The sequence below is a fragment of the Brachyhypopomus gauderio genome, chromosome 12, assembly GCF_052324685.1.
Source record: "Brachyhypopomus gauderio isolate BG-103 chromosome 12, BGAUD_0.2, whole genome shotgun sequence".
In the NCBI taxonomy this organism is placed as follows: domain Eukaryota; kingdom Metazoa; phylum Chordata; class Actinopteri; order Gymnotiformes; family Hypopomidae; genus Brachyhypopomus; species Brachyhypopomus gauderio.
The window spans coordinates 19,282,927-19,301,101 of record NC_135222.1 but is presented as its reverse complement, the minus strand read 5'-3'; the positions used below and the strand labels follow the sequence as shown (position 1 = coordinate 19,301,101).

At 45.8% G+C, this 18,175-nt stretch overlaps 3 protein-coding genes across 4 annotated transcripts; 1 reads left to right on the top strand and 2 right to left on the bottom strand.

The window, feature by feature from the left end:
• Nucleotides 1–211: 211 nt before the first annotated feature.
• ogal (O-GlcNAcase like) lies at nucleotides 212–7,361 on the top strand. The gene is made up of 16 exons (XM_077023575.1): nucleotides 212–576; nucleotides 811–862; nucleotides 964–1,061; nucleotides 1,406–1,536; nucleotides 1,818–1,989; nucleotides 2,242–2,340; nucleotides 3,086–3,364; nucleotides 3,963–4,061; nucleotides 4,310–4,575; nucleotides 4,820–4,994; nucleotides 5,098–5,183; nucleotides 5,272–5,364; nucleotides 5,714–5,784; nucleotides 6,006–6,126; nucleotides 6,236–6,359; nucleotides 6,654–7,361. Exons 1-16 carry the CDS (start codon nucleotides 522–524, stop codon nucleotides 6,788–6,790), a joined length of 2,058 nt encoding a protein of 685 aa, XP_076879690.1. The 5' UTR covers nucleotides 212–521; the 3' UTR covers nucleotides 6,791–7,361.
• cant1b (calcium activated nucleotidase 1b) lies at nucleotides 5,826–13,298 on the bottom strand. Of its 2 annotated transcripts, none has more exons than XM_077023577.1 (4): nucleotides 12,951–13,298; nucleotides 9,470–10,135; nucleotides 8,958–9,161; nucleotides 5,826–8,290 (listed from the first exon to the last, which is right to left on the bottom strand). In XM_077023577.1, exons 2-4 carry the CDS (start codon nucleotides 10,113–10,115, stop codon nucleotides 7,920–7,922), a joined length of 1,221 nt encoding a protein of 406 aa, XP_076879692.1. In that variant the 5' UTR covers nucleotides 10,116–10,135; nucleotides 12,951–13,298; the 3' UTR covers nucleotides 5,826–7,919. The 2 variants fall into 2 exon arrangements, with proteins under 2 accessions (XP_076879692.1, XP_076879691.1); XM_077023576.1 differs by lacking the exon at nucleotides 12,951–13,298 and adding an exon at nucleotides 11,982–12,253.
• Nucleotides 13,299–13,579: 281 nt separating this feature from the next.
• Nucleotides 13,580–17,535, bottom strand: afmid (arylformamidase). Its single transcript, XM_077024154.1, has 11 exons — nucleotides 17,407–17,535; nucleotides 17,076–17,166; nucleotides 16,292–16,396; nucleotides 15,965–16,013; nucleotides 15,543–15,628; nucleotides 15,373–15,445; nucleotides 15,174–15,271; nucleotides 14,865–14,943; nucleotides 14,578–14,713; nucleotides 14,348–14,452; nucleotides 13,580–14,257 (listed from the first exon to the last, which is right to left on the bottom strand). Exons 1-11 carry the CDS (start codon nucleotides 17,434–17,436, stop codon nucleotides 14,228–14,230), a joined length of 882 nt encoding a protein of 293 aa, XP_076880269.1. The 5' UTR covers nucleotides 17,437–17,535; the 3' UTR covers nucleotides 13,580–14,227.
• Between the last annotated feature and the right edge of the window lie 640 nt (nucleotides 17,536–18,175).

The window sequence follows — 18,175 nt, the reverse complement described above, 5'->3', positions numbered from 1 at the left end:
GAAATTCAGACTTTCATCGTGACGTTAGGTCATCCTGCAATAATAAATCTCATTATTGTGAACGTTTGTCGGATCCCGCGACATGTTGGAAGACCAAAAAATATTAATTTTAATCGGTCGTAAAGGTGCACGGCGGTGGGATTAAAGGAGAAGCGCCGCCGTGTATGGAGGGGCGGAGTCTTGTGTGACATCTCCAGCGCTTGCGCAGTAGGTGTAAACAAAGTGCAACAAGGAAATGGGGATATTAAACCTGCAGGACAAGGACAGAATGCGTGATAACTCTAATGAATATCTCATCGTACGCACATCATTTTCATGACGTTTCGTTTTGTTAATGTATCTTGAGTCGAACCGAACGGACAGCTGCGTTTGAAGCGAAAGAAAGACGTGCGGCGTGTAGTCAGGTGCGCGGTGCTGCCATTCTGTTGCAAGTGCTTGGAGGAGTCAACTTCAGGTTGGAGACCTTGTCTGCTGGCTAGGTGCTGTTTATTCTGCTCCAGAAACGCCCCATACCAGGCACGATGTCCAAGACTAATACAAATAGCTCAAAAATGTTTCTGAGCGGCGTTGTAGAAGGTGAGTGACATCTGGAACAAATTCTGCATTATGTTCAAGAAATATATACAGAGCTTAATGTGTTATGCTCGTGGTTTTCTTAACAAAGAAGGACAATATTCAGTGTTATTATTCCATTATAAGTGGTTCTTAATGGGGAACAAATAATGGGTTGGTTAGCATAAAATTATTTCGAGCTCAATTCTTCTAATTTATCTTTAGGCAAACGGTAGTTCACTGACCTTTATCGTTTAGGGTTTTATGGACGACCGTGGACTATGGAGCAAAGGAAGTTGCTGTTTAAAAGGTAGTACATTCGTGTTGCTTTAACAACTGTGATCATCACATCGCTAAACCTGTCTGTATTTCAACGCATACGCTCCGTGTGTGTATTTATTAATGATCCAGGGAGCAGAAATGGGGGTTGAACACGTACCTGTACGCCCCCAAAGACGACTACAAACACAGGATGTACTGGAGAGAGCTCTACACGCGGGAGGAGGAAGGTTAGATTCAAAACCCTCCTAATTAAAACCAGCGTATGAAATGGATATTCATTTGAATAATGTTTGAATAAATACCTCTATAATAGGATGTGTGGTACATATATTTAGCTAATGGAATGCAATAATATATATTCTGTGTGACCTTAAAGGTTTGATGTAATGGATCTCTGAACAAGGGTTACTTTGCATCAGTGTCACTGAACAGAAACATTAACTCTTTCAGAAGCCTCCGAGCTCCGAGTTTTAGGCTTAACCCTCAGTTCTCAGCCCAGAAAGGAACGATCAGAACCGTCAGCATGTGAAGTACAGTCTGAATCTCACCATACTCTTTTGTGCCTTTGAAGACCTACTGATTACCCTCATCTCTGCGGCAAAAGAGCACAATGTCGAGTTTGTGTACGCCATCTCTCCTGGGTTGGACATAACATTCTCAAACCCCAAAGAGGTGGCAGCTCTTAAGAAGAAGCTGAGTCAGGTACTGTTACTTTAGTTCCCCTCTGCCTCTTAGCTGTTTCTAAGGCTCCGCAGATCATGATTAGTATAAAGGGGATAACAAAACATAACGATTGTATTTGTGAACTGTTACTAGGATACAGCCATGAACTAGACCACTGTCTAAGGTATATGGGTGTTGGCAACAATGATTAAAGATTTATCTAAATCCATCGGTTATATGATTGCTTATCACGTATTTATCTCTGGACCAGATCTGATTCAGGTGAATGTGCATGCGTCTCCTTCCACACACCGGTGCAGGTGTGTGAGTTTGGTTGCAGGTCCTTTGCCCTGCTGTTTGATGACATCGAGACGGAGATGTGTGCTGCTGATAAAGAGACCTTCAGCTCCTTCGCTCATGCGCAGGTGTCTGTCACCAACCAGGTGTTCCAGCACCTGCAGGCCCCACACACCTTCCTCTTCTGCCCGACAGGTAGCGGCACACACCCGACATTACGGCCTGCTCGGCCTGAAAGTGTGCATGACTGTGGGCAACAGTTTCATGGTATAGCTTGGTTGTACCTCCATGCTTAAAAGCAAACTGCTTGTAATCAGTTTCAGACGAGCTACTATTGTGATCGTTGTATTTCATAGTTCAGTAGAGTTCAAGTACAATGGAAGGTTATTTCCGTCAGCAGATGAGCACCAAGCAGCATTAAAAGTGTTGTGTGTTTTTCTCCTGTAGACTACTGTGCTGCATTCTGTAATCCCAGTGTGAGCCAGTCTTCATATTTACACACTGTTGGGGAGACACTGCTGCCTGGGATTGATGTTCTCTGGACCGGTAAGATCATCTCGAGAAATAAAGTAGCAGTAAAGGAAAAAAGTGAAGAGTGGGAAAAAACCCAGTATATCCAGGGTCATACCAGGGTGGGTACCAACAAAGCCACAGAGGGCTTTGTGTTTTAGTTGCAATGTTTGGGTTCACGCACTAGATAACAGCAGAAAGGGGTCATATTTGGTAAAGTTCTGGCTGGGTAGGAGAAAGAGGTCATCTTTAAAATAAATAAATAAATAAAACCTTCTCATTTGTATATAATGGAATAAAAACTAACATAATAAATATGCATGATTTGGGCATAATGGTGTAGAAATCTAATGTTAATATGCAAAAAAGTGGAAGAGTGTGTAAGTGACCTTGGAAAAGTGTATAAAAATTGAATGTTCCGGAGCCCTTCAGACATTCTGTCCAGCATGCCTCAACTAGAATCTAAATAGATAATAATCTAAAAAGAAATACTGGAACTTGCTGCTGTCTTCAGTTGATACTGGAGCCTGTATCCTTTATTTTATTGGGAATTAATAACTACATTGCTGGATTATTGACTATTTGGAATAAAACATATTGTGGGATTTAGGAACCACAGTCACATGGGAGCCATTAGCTTTATACATATATTTTAAAATATACTAAAAAATGTGTACATTACTACTTATAGGAACTACAACAGATACTCCAGAGAAAATAATATTTTAACTTGGTATAAGCATTATCTTTCCTTAAACACTCCGTATTTCATTCCTTCTAGGTCCCAAAGTGGTGTCTAAAGAGATCTCTGTGGAGTCCATAGAGGAGGTGACTCGTGTTCTGCAAAGGCCACCAGTGATTTGGGACAACATTCACGCCAATGACTATGATCCCCAAAGACTGTTTTTGGGACCCTTCAAGAACCGTCCCACAGAGCTCATACCCAAGCTTAGTGGAGTGCTCACCAACCCCAACTGTGAATTTGAGCCCAACTTTGTGGCTATTCATACACTAGCCACGTGGTGCAAGTCCAGCTCAAGCCAGAAAGATGTTGCTATGGGTAAACTCGCACTGTTAACAACTTTAGCTTAATTCTGTTTGGCGTAACATACTTGATAGTTCTAAAAGTCAACAGGTACCAGAGTCTAAGTATTGTAGCTTCAGTGTACTTGAAATGACTTAGAGAGGTGTCCAAACAGATCTTAATTGGACCGCGGTGGCTCTCGTAGAGTGTGTGATGCAGGCGGCCCTCTCAAATGCAGGGCTGTACATCCCAATTCCTCCATTCAACCAGTGGGGGCAGTGTTAGCTTAAATGTAAAATGAATTGCACCACATGGTATTAATGACGTTCATCCAACTAAAAGAGCCTTTGATCCACTGCAAATACATTTTATGAATAGTGTTTAACCATGACTACAGACAAAGGGTGCAGAGTTGACAGTGATAAATGGCTATTTCAAGGGATGTGGAAATCAGATTAGTTTTTCATTGAGGGCCATAAAAAATGCGTATGCCTCATGTGAACAGACTGATCTGGTAATTAAGAAATTGTAGATCAAAACATTTCGAAACAAGGCATAGAAAAAACAGTAAATGTTCAGTGGGCAGGACTTTTCACTCAGTTAATATCCTAATGATAATGTGATTGATCTACAGATGGAGAGGATCAGGGCTCAGACTACAATCCCCAGGAGGCTTTGCAGCTTGCTCTCACAGATTGGTTGGTTGAGTTTGGGGTGGCTGATCAACCAGATGGTAAGATGTCCTTGTTCACTTACTCTACATCACAAATGACTTGGAAGTTAAATTAAATCTGCAGTTTTTAAAAACACCAAATCCTGTATTAGTCTGGACAAAAACATTTTGGTACCTTTTTCCTTCCCAAAAAATCCCCTACATTTATACTGGAGTAAAGCTGTTGGAATTAATGTTTAACTCATGTCAAAAACTCCCCTTATGCCAATATATGACCACTTCCCCTGACCCCACCCCTGCATGGGCAGTGTCCCGCTCGGGCTCGGGACGCCCGAAGAGAGAGCCCTCAGAGGAGGAGCCCATGCAGACGGACGAGTACGTTCCGGGGCCGCGGGAGAACCCCCTGTACACGGCCGAGCCGCTCACCCTGAACGACCTAACGCTGCTGGCCGAGCTCTTCTACCTGCCCTACGAGCACGGCCCGACTGCCCTAGCCATGCTGCGCGAGCTCCACTGGCTTCACGCCAACGGCGACGCGGCCTCGTTTGGCGCGTCGGCTGTCGATGGTGGCAAGGTCAGTGGGCGGGGTCCAGAGGGGTGGGGCCATGGAAACCTGACTGCTCCTCCCCTAAACCATTGCTCTATAATAAAAGTGTCATAAACATGCGTATGCCATTGTGGTTCATTCACAACAGCAGCAGGACTTGGCTTTGTTGGGTTTTTTGTTTGTTTGTTTTTAACAAAATAAAGATTTTTAATGGTTATCTGATAAAGTGTCTTCACTGTGATTGATGATCTATTCTGAACCTCCTCCACAGGCCAAAGAATGGCGGGAGAGAGCGCAGCACTTTGATGACATGTGTTCTGCTGTCGTCCGGATGTTTAATCGGCTGTCCAACGCACCCAACCGAACCATTCTCTACGACCTCTACAACTACATCTGTGACATAAAGAGTGGTGTATCCCTAGCCAGAGCGTTTGTAAACAGCTTGGGTAGGTGCTAAAGCTCACCATTTGAAATGTATATATGTTGGGAACATTCATTAGGCCAAATTTAACTACACGTTATTCTTGGCTTTCTGCTTTCTTGGTCCAGGGGGTCGTAACCCTCCCCCCTCTCAGGTTATAACCGATGACCCAGAGCCCTGGGGCTTCAGAGGAGGACTTTCCGGAGAGTTTCAGGTACTACAACAAAATGAGGTGGAAATGTTTAGAAAAAGTTTATTTGGTGAATGGTAACTCGCCTTTCCGGTTTGGCTCTGTCATCTAGAGAATGCTGCCATGCCATGGGAACCGAGACCTGTTTCGTAGCCCTCCTGCCTCTCGAGTGTACACCATTCGACCCTGCACTCCCAAAGACAAGGTAGCTGCCTCCATCCACCTGCTTTACGAGTATGCAACACCTGTGGAGAGATTGTATCCACTGGAAATGAGTCTTTTATAGTCATGTGGTGTGGACCAGAGGAGGGTGGGGGAACCATCTTGAACTTCAATTCCACTCAAGGTTCCTTCCTGTTGCTCTCAAGGCATTTTTCCTTTCCATCGTCTCCTTGGTTTGCTCATTAGGAGTCTAGACCTGGATTGTCTATATTTTGCCTGCTTTTTATGAAGCTGCTTTGTGCAGCAAATGAATCTTGTTAAAAGTTCTACACAAGTACATTTCAATTGAATCTGTTTTTGCATGTGTGTGTGTGCGTGTGTGTCTCCTGCAGCTTGACATACTGAGGTTGTCCAAGGAGATGCAGAGTGAGGCACTACAGCAGACTGCATTCATTGGAGACAGGTGAGAACAGAATGGTTCAAATGCACATTTTTGCTGCAGCGTCTTTGCTTAATATAAAACACCTTTCTCAGAGTTAAAGGAGAAAGAAAATGAAGCTGTAAACTGATCTGCGCACAGCATCTGTGAATCCACTAGGGAGGTGCCGTCCTCACGGGAAGTGTTGGTCAGGACGCAAGGTTGTTAACTGTACTGTGATCAGTGCCCTGTGTCGTTGCTCTCAGGCTGGTGGAGGGCCAGCTCGCTCCATCCAAACACTGCGACCTGGTGCTGGAGGATGACCAGGGCCTCTGCGGCTACGCGTTCGCCCTTGCTGACGCCAAGACTGCTATGAACAAAGCCCAGGTGAGTGGCAGAGAGGATGACTCCGCCCCCTATAAAAGCCCCCTCCTCTATAAAAGGCTCAATCTGGTGTGTGTCCCTTTTTGTGCCTGGCTGTGTGTCCTTGCTCTAGTATCCGGAGATGATGCTGAGAGATTTTCCCTCTCTCATGACCGTTCAAACGCACCCGAGAGTCCCCGACCCCAACGCTGCCAAGCGCCTGATTGCCAACGTGTTCTCTTCGCTGCGGGACCTCGGTGAGTTTAACCGCACGCAGCAGCCAGTGTGGTATGGACGTACACCTCTTCAGGTGTGCCGCGGCTCTTAGCGCATATCTGTAGCCTTGATTCCCAGACATCATCATGGGATACGCTGGACTATGTCATTGCTTTAGAATGAGCGTTGCAAAGAGTGTCTGCTGGACAGCAACTCCTTATTAACCAACAACCGCTCGACTTGTAAAATTGGGTCTTGTCTGGACACCCCAGGGGGCCCGTGACCTTTGGCCTCTGCTGCTGTTGACACGGGTCCGTTTGTGCATGCTCCTTCAGGCTCCGGTGGGGTGTTTTGTGAGATCCGATCAGACGACAAGCGAATGCTGGACTTCCTGAAGACACTGGGCATGCTCCACGTGCTCAAAGTGGACGGACTGCAAGCGGGCCTGGTCGTCATGGGAACAAAGCTGTGACTTCTACAGAGAGCAGCTACGCTATCTGAGCCTACACACTTGATCTAAGCCTGCTAGGATTTGCCATAGAAAACAGTAAATAACAGAATTACACATTTGAACTAATTTGGGCATAAATGTTTTATGCAAATAGCGTTGACAGATTTATGTGTCAGGGGGTATGATTTTTTCCCTGCTGTGGTTCCTTAATTATAATAATATAATAATAATTATGTCTGTCTTTGAATGAAAAGGGCAGTATTAAATTGTATAATTCAACGCCATGCTTCCATCGTTGACAAATCTACTTGTAAGCTCACGATATGCAAACACTCCTGTGCTATGTTGTGCAAAGTGCCAGTGATGTGCAAAGTACACTGAAAGACCTTTCTGAAAAGAATTTCTCAAGTGTAGTGTTCCAATCGCATCTTCAAATGAGACACATGCAGTGATTGAACGTGCAGCTCAGCGGCTCTAAAGCAGAAGAATATAACAAGAATAAAACACTCGTTGAAGTGATATTGCATTTTTATAAAGCTTGTACTGTTTAAATTAAAATGAAAAATTATTTAAATAAAGCCTAATTAAAACATTTTTGTCTCCGTCTTGCATAGATGCACGTTAACTGCGAAAAAGTGAACTTGTCTTTCGCGTTCTTCGGCTTGATGAGGCTGTATAGTGCATTTTAACAAACAAACCCTGAGTAACACCGTTTTTCATGACGCTATGCAATGGAGCTGAAGACATCAGTCCACATTTAACACACTTAATAGTAACACACTTAAGAGTAAAATTAAGAGAACACAGCAGGTGTGCAGGCGGTTCACAGCGCACCGTAACCTGACATGCAGAAGCTGCTTCCCTTTTGTGTGACCTCATCCATCTCGCTCACCATGGCAACATAGGTGTCGGGTGCTCACTGTGATGTGTCGCTATGGTGACTCCTAGACAGCTCTGTGCTTGCAGAAGGGTACACCGTCACCACCTAATGCTCATATAGAAATGCCACGAAGAGAGACGTCTCTTAGTGACATTTCTTTGCATGACTACGGTATTGCCCCAACTGTGTCCAGTCACATATCCAGAAAAACTCAGTTCTGAGTGGTCTGCTTTCCCCTGTGATGCTGAGCGAAGACCGGGCTCAGAGTGTTTAGATGAACTCCAGACCTTCAAACTTGACATCGCCGATCTTGGTCTCAGGCAGGAGGACGCGGCCATCCAACGTGAAGGCCGTGACGTAGGTGGCGACGTGGCCCGCGTCCTCCTCGGACTTCAGCGCCAGCACCGTCTTGTCGCCGGTGTCCGGGATGAAGCGGAAGGCGGAGAAGCCACGTGCGGGGTGTGGTGGGCCGGCGCGCCACGCCTCCACGCCACTGAAGTCAGCCGGGCAGCTGAGCACCAGGTTGGTGGCGCGGCGTTCATCCGCCGCCTCGTCGTAGCGCTCGGAGCTGGCCCGGCGCGGGAGGAAGAACCAGCGGCCACGCAGCTCGCTCCACACCGCCGACTCATGGATCAGATACCCTGGTGAGGGTGGGGAAGGAGGCAGAAATATGTTTTTCAATATATCTACCTATGTTGATTTTTTTTGGTTAATGTTACTGGTATAATGGCGTCATTAAAATATGGCATCATTTGTCATCCAGAAATGTCATCATTAGCATAAAGGTTTAAATGTTAAATAAACGTTATATGTTAAATAAACCGACAATATGTAAGTAACTCTGGAACTCTGGATAAGACCACCTGTAAAATACTATAATTGGTAAAAATTGGCATGCATATATACTTTGCTTGCTTCACTTTGCTTGCTCAGCTGATGTAGGATCTCTGTGCGAAATGTCCTGTTTCTCTGGAAACTTTCTCTTTTTAGCTTTTGTGTCTGTACTTTCTCTCTCCCTCATATTTGAACCAGAAAATATTGAAAGTGCTTTTCAGGCAATCCCACTCACATAAAGGTCAAGTACGTTTTCACTATTTTCTGGTCACATTCCCTCCATGTTAATCTGTGTCCTCTTAATACGTGGTCACAGTGGTGTATGTATTAGCACGGTAGCATCCACATTCCTACACAGTTACATCATCAGTTCATGAAAGGTGTCATAGCTAGCTGAAGAGCAGGGTAACCACGTTTAGCTCTTTCTCCCCAGAGGGCATGTGAAACGCATTTCGCTTTTCTGAACATGTTTACCTGGTGGCACGATGCCCGCTGCACTCCGGAGAGCGCTGTACTGTGATGCCCAGTTCTCATGATGCACGTCTCCGCGAAACCCGATGACCTTCACCCACAGCGGGTCGTTGCTGACGAAATCGCCCGTGGTGGTGGTCCACTCCTTGCCGAGGCCGCCCACGTACAGGTGCTCCCCCTTCACTGCCAGCCACTCGGCCTTGAAGCCTGCCACACAGGGCCGGGGGTCATCACATCAACAACGAGACCGACTTCCACATGCTCGCTTTACTGCCGCATGTCAGTACGCCTGTCGCTATGAATAGACTTTCAGTTGTCGCTGAAATGTTGATTGAATTTTTCCCTTCAACAGGAAGAAATGACAAAAGAGCTATCTGCTCTTTATGGCACGTGACCACCGTTGGAAGTAAAGGGCCCGAAAACCAAAATAAGATGCAGGCAAGTGTTAAAACTGAGCAGAGCCAGTGATGGTGGAAGACAGGGGAGGTGAGAAGAAGGGGCTGCTGTGTCCTTACCTTTGGAAATGGTGCCGTCGCCGTCTGCCAGGATGACCCATGGCACCACCCGGTCGCCCTCGATGCGGTACACCACACCCGTGCGGTCGTCCACGCTGTAGAGCTGCCCGTTGAATGCCACCAGGTCGGAGAGCTCCATGCCACGCCCCTTCTCCGCCAGGTGGCTCTCCAGCACGGCCGTGTCAGGGTCCCACTCCACGGCCACCTGGTCCCCGCCATGTGACACCACCAGGTAGCCCCGTCTCAGGTAGCTGAACCACGTGTTGTCCTTCTGCCCACGCGAGCCTGTGTCCAGGTCCGCGATCACGGCGATGCGGTAGCGGACGCCGTCGGGCGTGCGCTCTGGAGGGCTGAGGGGGTAGGTGGTGTTGTAACACGGCTCGGCCCGTTCCGCCGATGCCTGCGCCTCCGCGATTTCCAGCGCATCGCGGCTTGTGTGCCACAATGGTGCGCCGTCGCTTCTGCGCCGCTGCCTGTCGCTTATAGCGCCGCCTGCAGTCTGGTGCATGTACAGCAGCAGGCCCAGGCCCAAGAGGGCTAGCGCCGTGATCGCTCTCCATTTGAAATGGAAGCGTGGGTCTGAAGAAGGGCCGCTGATGGAGGTCAAGGAGGGCAGACCTCGAGTGGAGGGCCGACTGGACGTCATGGAGACATCGGGGGACGGTGCTGTGGGGCGAGGGAAGTGAGAGAGTGAGCGAGTGAGTTTTATATCCACGTGCCAACGCTATATTTGCCTAAGGGAGGATTGTTGGTGTTCTGCCTTCACTATCCAGTTTCCTGACATGGACATTCTGCAAAGCAAAGCCTTAAATGAATGTAATGTTGATTGCAGCAAAAATCAATGACCAAGCACTTCAAATTGGTTCAAAGTGTCCTTGTGTCACGTTACAGTCCCAGACCCTCACGTTTGGCTTGTGTATGTGTAGCCAGCGTCTGTTCATGTTCCTTTCCGCTGGGTGTGGTTATGTGCGAGTGTGTTTATTTGTCGCACCTGTCTCATTATCATAATGTGTTGCACTTGGGTCTTGTTACGTTTAGCTATTTAAAGTGTGTCTATGTTGTAATCCGTGCTCGTATTTGCTGAGTCCACTCAGTGCTTGAGTCTACCATGTGTTGCGTGTGTTAGCGAATGTTCGTTATTGTTGAAGAGCTAACGTGCTTTTTAAATAAACGCCTCTGTTTGAAGCGACGGCTCGGCTTTGGCATCCCACCAAGTCCCCTTCATCACAGGAAGACGAGCCAACGAAGATGCCAGGAAGTAAGTAAACACGGGGGGAAGAGGGGGACGCGCCACCGCACACTCCCTCCTGTGCATCCCCTAGCGGTTGTTGAAGTGGCTGTGAAAAGCGAGGGGGAAATTATCCAGGAATACCTGAAGATGCATGCAGAGGATGAAAGGCTGGCTGGGTGTTACCGGTACCTTGTGAGCTTGACAACTCAAGTGGAGACCCCTCCTCCGAGAAGGGTACCATGGAGTGCCCGGCAACCAGCACCCTGGAGTACACCGGCATGGGGAGCTACTACTCCTCAGACGAGGAGATGGGTGAGGAGGAGAAGCCACCTGACCTATTCCCTGAGGCCTTTCCCTGGGTGCCTTGTCCAGGTCCCGAGGCCAGTGCACACCCTCCAGCAGCGCCAAGGAGCAAAGCAAGTGTCCCAACGGTCATGCCAGGAAACCCAAAGGGACTCCACCAGCAGCCGCACCCGTAAGCCGGGCCTGCCCGTCATTGTGGATCCGGGGCTCTACGGCTACACTGGGTGCTCCGGGAGGAGCTGCCCCTGGTGGGGCGTCTGTCACGTTACAGCCCCGGACCCATCCCTCAACTCGGTTTGAGTCTACCCTGCGTTACGTGTGTTAGTGAACATTCCTTTGGCATCCCTCCAAGTCCCCTCGTCACACCTCGAATCACAAATCTGCTGCAGTTGCATAACTCGCCTAAGACAAGTGACTTTGTACCTAGACACAAACACACACAGTTTACTCAATTACCCAGCATCTTGCTTGTATTCAATGTGACCATGCAAAGGGGCTGGGGGGAATTTAGTAACGTATCAATGGTGCAGGCAATCACAGCCGTCAAAATGTTCATGTTAATTCAAGTTCATACTGAGCTCATTTCACTCTACCACACAATCGTTACTCTTTAAAGCCAAGTTAAAAAATAAGTCTCTACGGCACTTTGTGTCCTGTTTTATTCGTAAGAAGTTCAGCTGTTCCTTCAATCTCCTCTCTAGGATGATAGCCGTATCACTGATTACTGACAAGAAGACAAACTTTTTGTGTGTGAGCACCCTGGGGTCTATTGGTATGCAACTGTTATCATGTTGACATAAAATACCAATAACTAATCAATAAAGCTAAAAACAAATCAGCCAGTTTGCCTCTCAGAGAAAACCAATGCCATCGGTGTAACTTAAATTACTCTCTCATAAACATTAAACAAATAAATACATTTTTAAAAACGAGTAATAGATTAGTACTTTGCCTAGACCCTCAGGTGTATATATTTACCCCGTTTTCTTTCCCTCGTCCCTCTCTCCTCTTTGTTTCTTCTATCCATTCAGGACGCAGTCACTGCTCGCCTGTAGGAACAGACTAATCCTTTCTCCACTTCGTCTGGTCGGAAACGGGTATGCTTAGCAACCATGACTGAGGCAGATTTTCAGTTTTGTGGTGACCTTTTTCTATACAGGGAAGGGAATTGAACTTTTACCTGCGCAGGTTACTGATTAGCTTAACAACTGAAGAACTCCTACAAGCCATCTCTTTATCCAGCCCCCACTCGAAGAGAGCGCAGTGTCAAAATCATCAGGCAAGTGAGAGGACGCAGTGAAAAAGCCCGGAGGCACAATTATTGTCGCTTGCTTGTCCAGGGCTGCACACTCCCTCTGCCACCAGCCTGCAGTGTCCCCAAGGAACGACAACAGAGGTGACAGTGTCATTGCAACACTAGTCCACCCACTGGACCATCATCACCTCAGTAACACACTCAAGATCCATAGGGGTCTTCTGCTGATTATCCAAACAGAGCTCGTATGCATGCAAGGACGCGTATCCCTCTTATCACTCTGTTGATGAAGGACTGCAGCAAAGGCAACGAGCGTGCATCTCAGAGAGCATAGCTCAAATTTAACGGGTTAAGAATTGACACAGTTAACGAGCTTTGGTGATGTTGAGTGTACTTTTGACCACTTATTTCGTTTACACAATCTAAACACAGCTGACATGGTCGGAGCATGACCTAGGTAATACGGTTTCTATAACAAAATTGGGCTAGAAGATAGATAGAATGGCTTGACTCAAAGTTTAATTTTACCTGTCTATTCTACTCAATTCTATTTTATTCTGTTCTGTTGTGAGCTGTAGGGTCCAGTAACTGCGGTAGATAGCAAAATATTTCGTATAGAGTAGCCAACTCTACTAATAATTATCGCTGACAGCAGCGGGTGACTTTATAGAAAGATAAAATACAGTACTTACAGTACACTACGTCCCGTTGATGCAGACTTTCGGCGTACAGCTTGGAGCAATTCCGAACTCTACCTCCGCTCCATCGCTTACACAGCGTCGAGGCAGCCAGAACTTCAGCAGTCGGACATCTGCCAACACACCGGCTAGCGCGAGACACCCTCCCACGACGTGACGCACACTCCGTAATATGATTCCTTACCGGGGGGGGGGGGGGCAGCTTCAGGACGGCATATAGGTAAAGCTGAACACAACCATCTACTTCACCGACCTTTAGTTCGTTTCGATGAAGCTTACGTTTTCATTGGCTCGGCATGGGTTTACAATTGTTTGACAGCTGGACCCATCGCCTCTAAGCAAGCAGACTGAATAGATGTCTCACTGTAGTTCTAAAACGGGCTGGAATAGAGGTTTGGTTGTTTTAGAAGACAATGTATCCTTTGATTAGGATAACGCACAAGGATGACAAAAAAAGCCTTGTGTTGTACCCTGGTGTGGTATAAACAGCGGAAAACAACGCAATTCATAAGGATGAACAAATGTTTAAATACTGCAGTAATACTTACAGTATAAACGTTACACCTGTAGACTGCACATTAACACGCTTCAGAAACATCAAGTCCAAATCACCTTTTACTTGCTACATTTTGAGCACTTTATTTGATACATTTGTAGTAAAATGAATTTGGGCAATTAGACCTCAGCAGTGCCAAAACATCTAATAATCTGAAAGAGTTTAACAATTAAATATCAACATGGGACATTCCCTGAATACTGCAACCATGTTATGCAGATTTAAAGTGTTTTTTCTACATTCATCGTCGAGTTCTGTGCTTGACTTCTGCACAAGATAATCATTACAGAATAATCACAGAAATAATGGAGAAAAATACAAGAGCTGAAATGTAATATTTTAAAAAGAGAGAAAATGGACAAAGTGTGCAGATTTACAGTAACATCAACCACATAAATTACTCAGTACAGACTGTAGAGCTGCACTCTGTTTGTTAAGCTCTACCGCCCCAAAGAGTTTAGCTGTAGCACTGGACTGAGTAGTCAGGGGCTACTGAAGGTCTCGAACACAAAACCAAGTAACAAGACTAGACTAAGACTAAGACTAGGGTAACAATATAAGAGCATTTAACCCCTTACCATTGTAAAAGGGTATTAGCTCATTGCTCAAGTCTCTGATTGATCAGGTTAGCACAGATAAGGAGGTCATTGCTGGGATAAGGGCACTGTATTAAAATAAGACCATGATCCAGGTTGAGAGAACCAGTGATGACATCTCAGATCTTTCCCATCATCTTCAGCAGGAGCTTAGAAAGAATGAGGAAATAAATAAATTATGATCCATACAGGACTTACTGAAGAAGCTCAACCCTATTATTATTATTTTTCTTTATTACCTGTGTGAGGTGATAGTTTTCATCCACAAACTGCTCAATGATGTTGAAATGGTCTGTGTTGGGCACGTCCTCAAATGTGACGTTTAGTCCGGCAGCCTCCAGCGACTATGATACGGACAGATGTGTTACAAGAGCTGACCTACAGAAACCAGTTTCCTCTGTTTCATTCGAACAGGCGTAGCAGCCATATCCTCGTGGATACAGTCCGCTAGCTCCACTCGGGCCCTTACTCTGAAGTAGAATTCCGACTGCTTCCGGAACTCAGGGGAGTCATTCTGAGCCACGGCGATGACGATGTCACAGGCAGAGGAGGACGCCTTGAGCTGGTGCAAAAGCTGACTTGGGCTGTTCCTAACTGCCACCTCCCTATAGACAATAAAAGGGGTGAGACGTTTGCTTACATTACATTACATTACCACAGTTGTGATGCACTGAATGAAAGTTAACCATTAACTGATCACACCAGCTACATGAATTTAGGGCCATGTGCACTGTCAGTGAGTGTTGATGCACGTACTCTGTCATCTTCAATGGATCATTGACATAAGTGGACAGAATTGGCAGCAGGTCATAAATGCCACTAACAAGAAAGGCTCCTATAGGACAGACAGACAGACAGACAGACACACACACACACACACACACACACACACAGCAAACAAAGATGTAGAAAGGAATAAGAATGACATTATAAGGTATAAATAGCTATTGAAAAATAGAGGTATGCTTTCTATTCCTTATAGCATTCTTTAGTACTCAAACCAACACTAACACACAAACAAGCGCACACATAAGAAACCAAATAAGAACACACAGACACACACACCTTTAATTTGAGGTGAAACGCTGTACTCTGACCAGTCAGTAGAGAGTACCATGGCTGCCAGGTGTGCGCCTGCAGAATGACCACACAGGTAGAGCCCACTGTGGAGGGACGGAGAGATTCGTTACGAGTGCGAACGGAAGGAGCATCTGAAGGAGACTGCCCGAGAGACGTGCGGAGGCCCAGAAACCCACATGCAGACCTGATATGGGAGTACTGCTGAACAGTAGCTGCCACGCTCCTGCGGACCTGAGATACCATCAGGTCCATGTTACCTAGGAGGAAACGAGAAGACCTAATGACCTGATGACCTCTTGCACTCGTACTCGCATGCTCTCTCAAAACGAACCATTACGCATGACTCTACTTTACCTTTGGGGGCTATGCTGTATCCAACGGCAACCACCACAACCCCCTTCGGTGCCAACGGGACAGCCATGAAACCAGACTCCTCCTTGCTGCGGTACATGAGTGTTTTTTTGTTATGCGAGGTTAGCATGTGCGACACAACGTCTGTTGCTTTCGGCTCGACGTGAAATACACTGCGTCATGTGTCCTGAGGATTTCATCCCATAATTATAAGACGCAGCCAAATGCGCCTGCTGCATCGTGCTTTGCTGTCGAGCCATACAGGAAAGTCCAGGTGGACAAGGCTGATCTCCTTTGTATGTCAGTGCTCCTTACACAGCTCTTAGACCGTGGTGGTTATTTGACTTGAAAATAACATTAGCGTATGCAAAGACGTGATTAGCATGTGTGTTGTGATGTAACCACCTACATCAGCAACCACGTACCTCAGAAACTGCCAGTAACCCCCATGAATGTAAATAACCAGAGGTACATCTGAAACAGAGCAAAGGCTGTAGTGAGGCCGGTGGTGGTTTGGATTGGTTCCTTCAGCCTGCCCTGGAGTTCAGGGACAAAACAAGCCCCCCTTGGACACAGACAGGTGCGAAAAGGCAACGTAACCCAATATCCATGGAAAATATAATAGTCACATAGTCTTAGCTGTTAGAGTGGCTCACATATAAATGAATAATAAAAAAAAATCTCGCTCCGAGATGCTGAATCTTTGAGAACTTCATAAGGAGCAGGTAGTTAGGAATCAGGACGGGCCCCACCTGGGGAGGAGCTGATGGGAACGTAAACGTCTAGTTTCTCCTCATCTCCTTCACCGTACGGGATATCCACCAGGGTCTGAGCAAGAGAGCGAGCCTTCTCCGTGCCTAAACACATGATAACACACCAACGACATGCTTCAAATTTGGTTCGGGAAATTATAAAAAAAGTAGTTAAATTAAGTATGATATATTTGCACACACGGGGGTATGATGCAAACACCTCCATGTGACGTCCATGCGTAAATTATGCGCTACTCTGGATTTAGCTGCTCTTTTGTGCATAAATAGAATCATTTGAAGACAACAAAGCATATAGATATTTCATTTTACGTGAGTTGCTGATTATAGAAAATAAATAATATAGCCACAATCATAAATATTGTCTGCTATTTTCTGGTGGTAAAAAATAACATATTGCGCATTGTCTTCTGGATTCACTCAGTTTCATAAAACAGGTAAAACAGACAAAAGCTTTACTGAAGGAAAGGAAAAAATCGGCGATGATCGCATCTGACGCCTAATTCAGACTATAAAAATAAAGACGGGATCCGAATAACCATGTCACTTGCAACTGTATCAAGAGACGTAATGTGTATGCTTTAGGGACTTATGCAGGTTTGTTTATATGTAGGCTGACATCTATAGGTCTTTGATTTGTTCAGATTTCATACGGTGATCTTTAAAAGGTTGGTGACAACTGTCTTAATCAATGCATGAACACTTGCACAGATCGAGACTAAGCAGTGAACTATTAGGTTTTAAAACAAACAACTTAACAACTAACCTGATTTCAGCGCGGCCACATGGGCTTTAATCACGTCATCGGCGGACATTCTGTGGGACCACTGGCTGGGCGAGTACTGTTTCTCGAGCTCCTATCAAACACCGCCGCTGTTTGTTATCAGTCAGCCATTCAAGCCAGAGCAACACACCGAAGTAGTGGTAGGCAACGATGCATGGAGTGCCCTCTGGCGGTGGTCTTCCAAATAAGAACTAAGAGCTTAGATCAACTACTTCCATACAATTTACAATTCAATCCATTCAATTTACACGCTTTAAGTTAAATCGAATGCGTAAGCAGGCTTGATCAACGGTTCAACGAAACAAATACTTACATATTTCTTGTTTTTTTCCCAGTGAGACATTGTCGCTGTGAATGCGCTACAGGAAAGACAGACCTTTGGAATAGACTAGGGTACAAGTCAACAGGTCTCAGCCAATAAAACTGAAAGAGACAGTTTTTTTCCTCTGGTGAGAAAATATGTGATGAAGTGATATGCAGAAATATGTCATACACCTCATAAGAAAGCTCCAGATTTCTCTCAACACACTTTAGAATGAGCGGGGACACACACCAATGCAGTTTTGTGACAGAACATTCACTTTAATGATTTTGAATATAAAAAGTTCTCACCCTCCTCTAGGTGGTCCACTACCAGAGGCCTGGGAGCTTGAGGGTCTCAGGACTTTTCCCAGCACCTCACTTCTGCTGTTTGTACCATTTTGTCAGAATGTATCTGGATCTTATAGGACAGTGCTAATCAACTTCATATTTTTCTGCAGGCCAAATAGCTCTGACCTGTGGTCCGGGGGGGGGGGGGGGTGTTTTTTTCAATAGCCCTGAAATAAATGCTCCGGTTTAAAAATTAACTTTTATTTAATATAATAAAATTTAAAAATATTTTAAACAATTTATTCAAGGTCTGTTGGTTGCAGACCACGGAAATAGAAATTTGCAGAGTTAATCAGGAATGAGATTGGGTCCGAACAGGACTGCGTTCGGGTCCGGATCCGGACCGCGGTCTGCCTGTTAGTGACCTCTGTATAGGATCTTAGCTTGGTCATTCTCCACCATCTTCGTAGGTGTATCCTACCATGACCTTG

Excerpts from the sequence above, each read along its gene's own strand:
- ogal (XM_077023575.1), top strand. The coding sequence starts at position 522 with ATGTCCAAGACTAATACAAATAGCTCAAAAATGTTTCTGAGCGGCGTT. Across the intron at positions 863-963 it reads AGGAAGTTGCTGTTTAAAAG|GGAGCAGAAATGGGGGTTGA; the intron begins GTAGTACATTCG and ends TTAATGATCCAG. Across the intron at positions 4,062-4,309 it reads GGTGGCTGATCAACCAGATG|TGTCCCGCTCGGGCTCGGGA; the intron begins GTAAGATGTCCT and ends CTGCATGGGCAG.
- cant1b (XM_077023576.1), bottom strand. The coding sequence starts at position 12,030 with ATGGATAGAAGAAACAAAGAGGAGAGAGGGACGAGGGAAAGAAAACGG. Across the intron at positions 10,136-11,981 it reads GACGAGGGAAAGAAAACGGG|CACCGTCCCCCGATGTCTCC; the intron begins GTAAATATATAC and ends CTCGCCCCACAG. Across the intron at positions 9,162-9,469 it reads CGACGGCACCATTTCCAAAG|GCTTCAAGGCCGAGTGGCTG; the intron begins GTAAGGACACAG and ends CCTGTGTGGCAG.
- afmid (XM_077024154.1), bottom strand. The coding sequence starts at position 17,436 with ATGTCTCACTGGGAAAAAAACAAGAAATAT. Across the intron at positions 15,629-15,964 it reads GGTTACTGGCAGTTTCTGAG|CAAGGAGGAGTCTGGTTTCA; the intron begins GTACGTGGTTGC and ends CATGTACCGCAG. Across the intron at positions 15,272-15,372 it reads CAGCAGTACTCCCATATCAG|TGGGCTCTACCTGTGTGGTC; the intron begins GTCTGCATGTGG and ends GTCCCTCCACAG.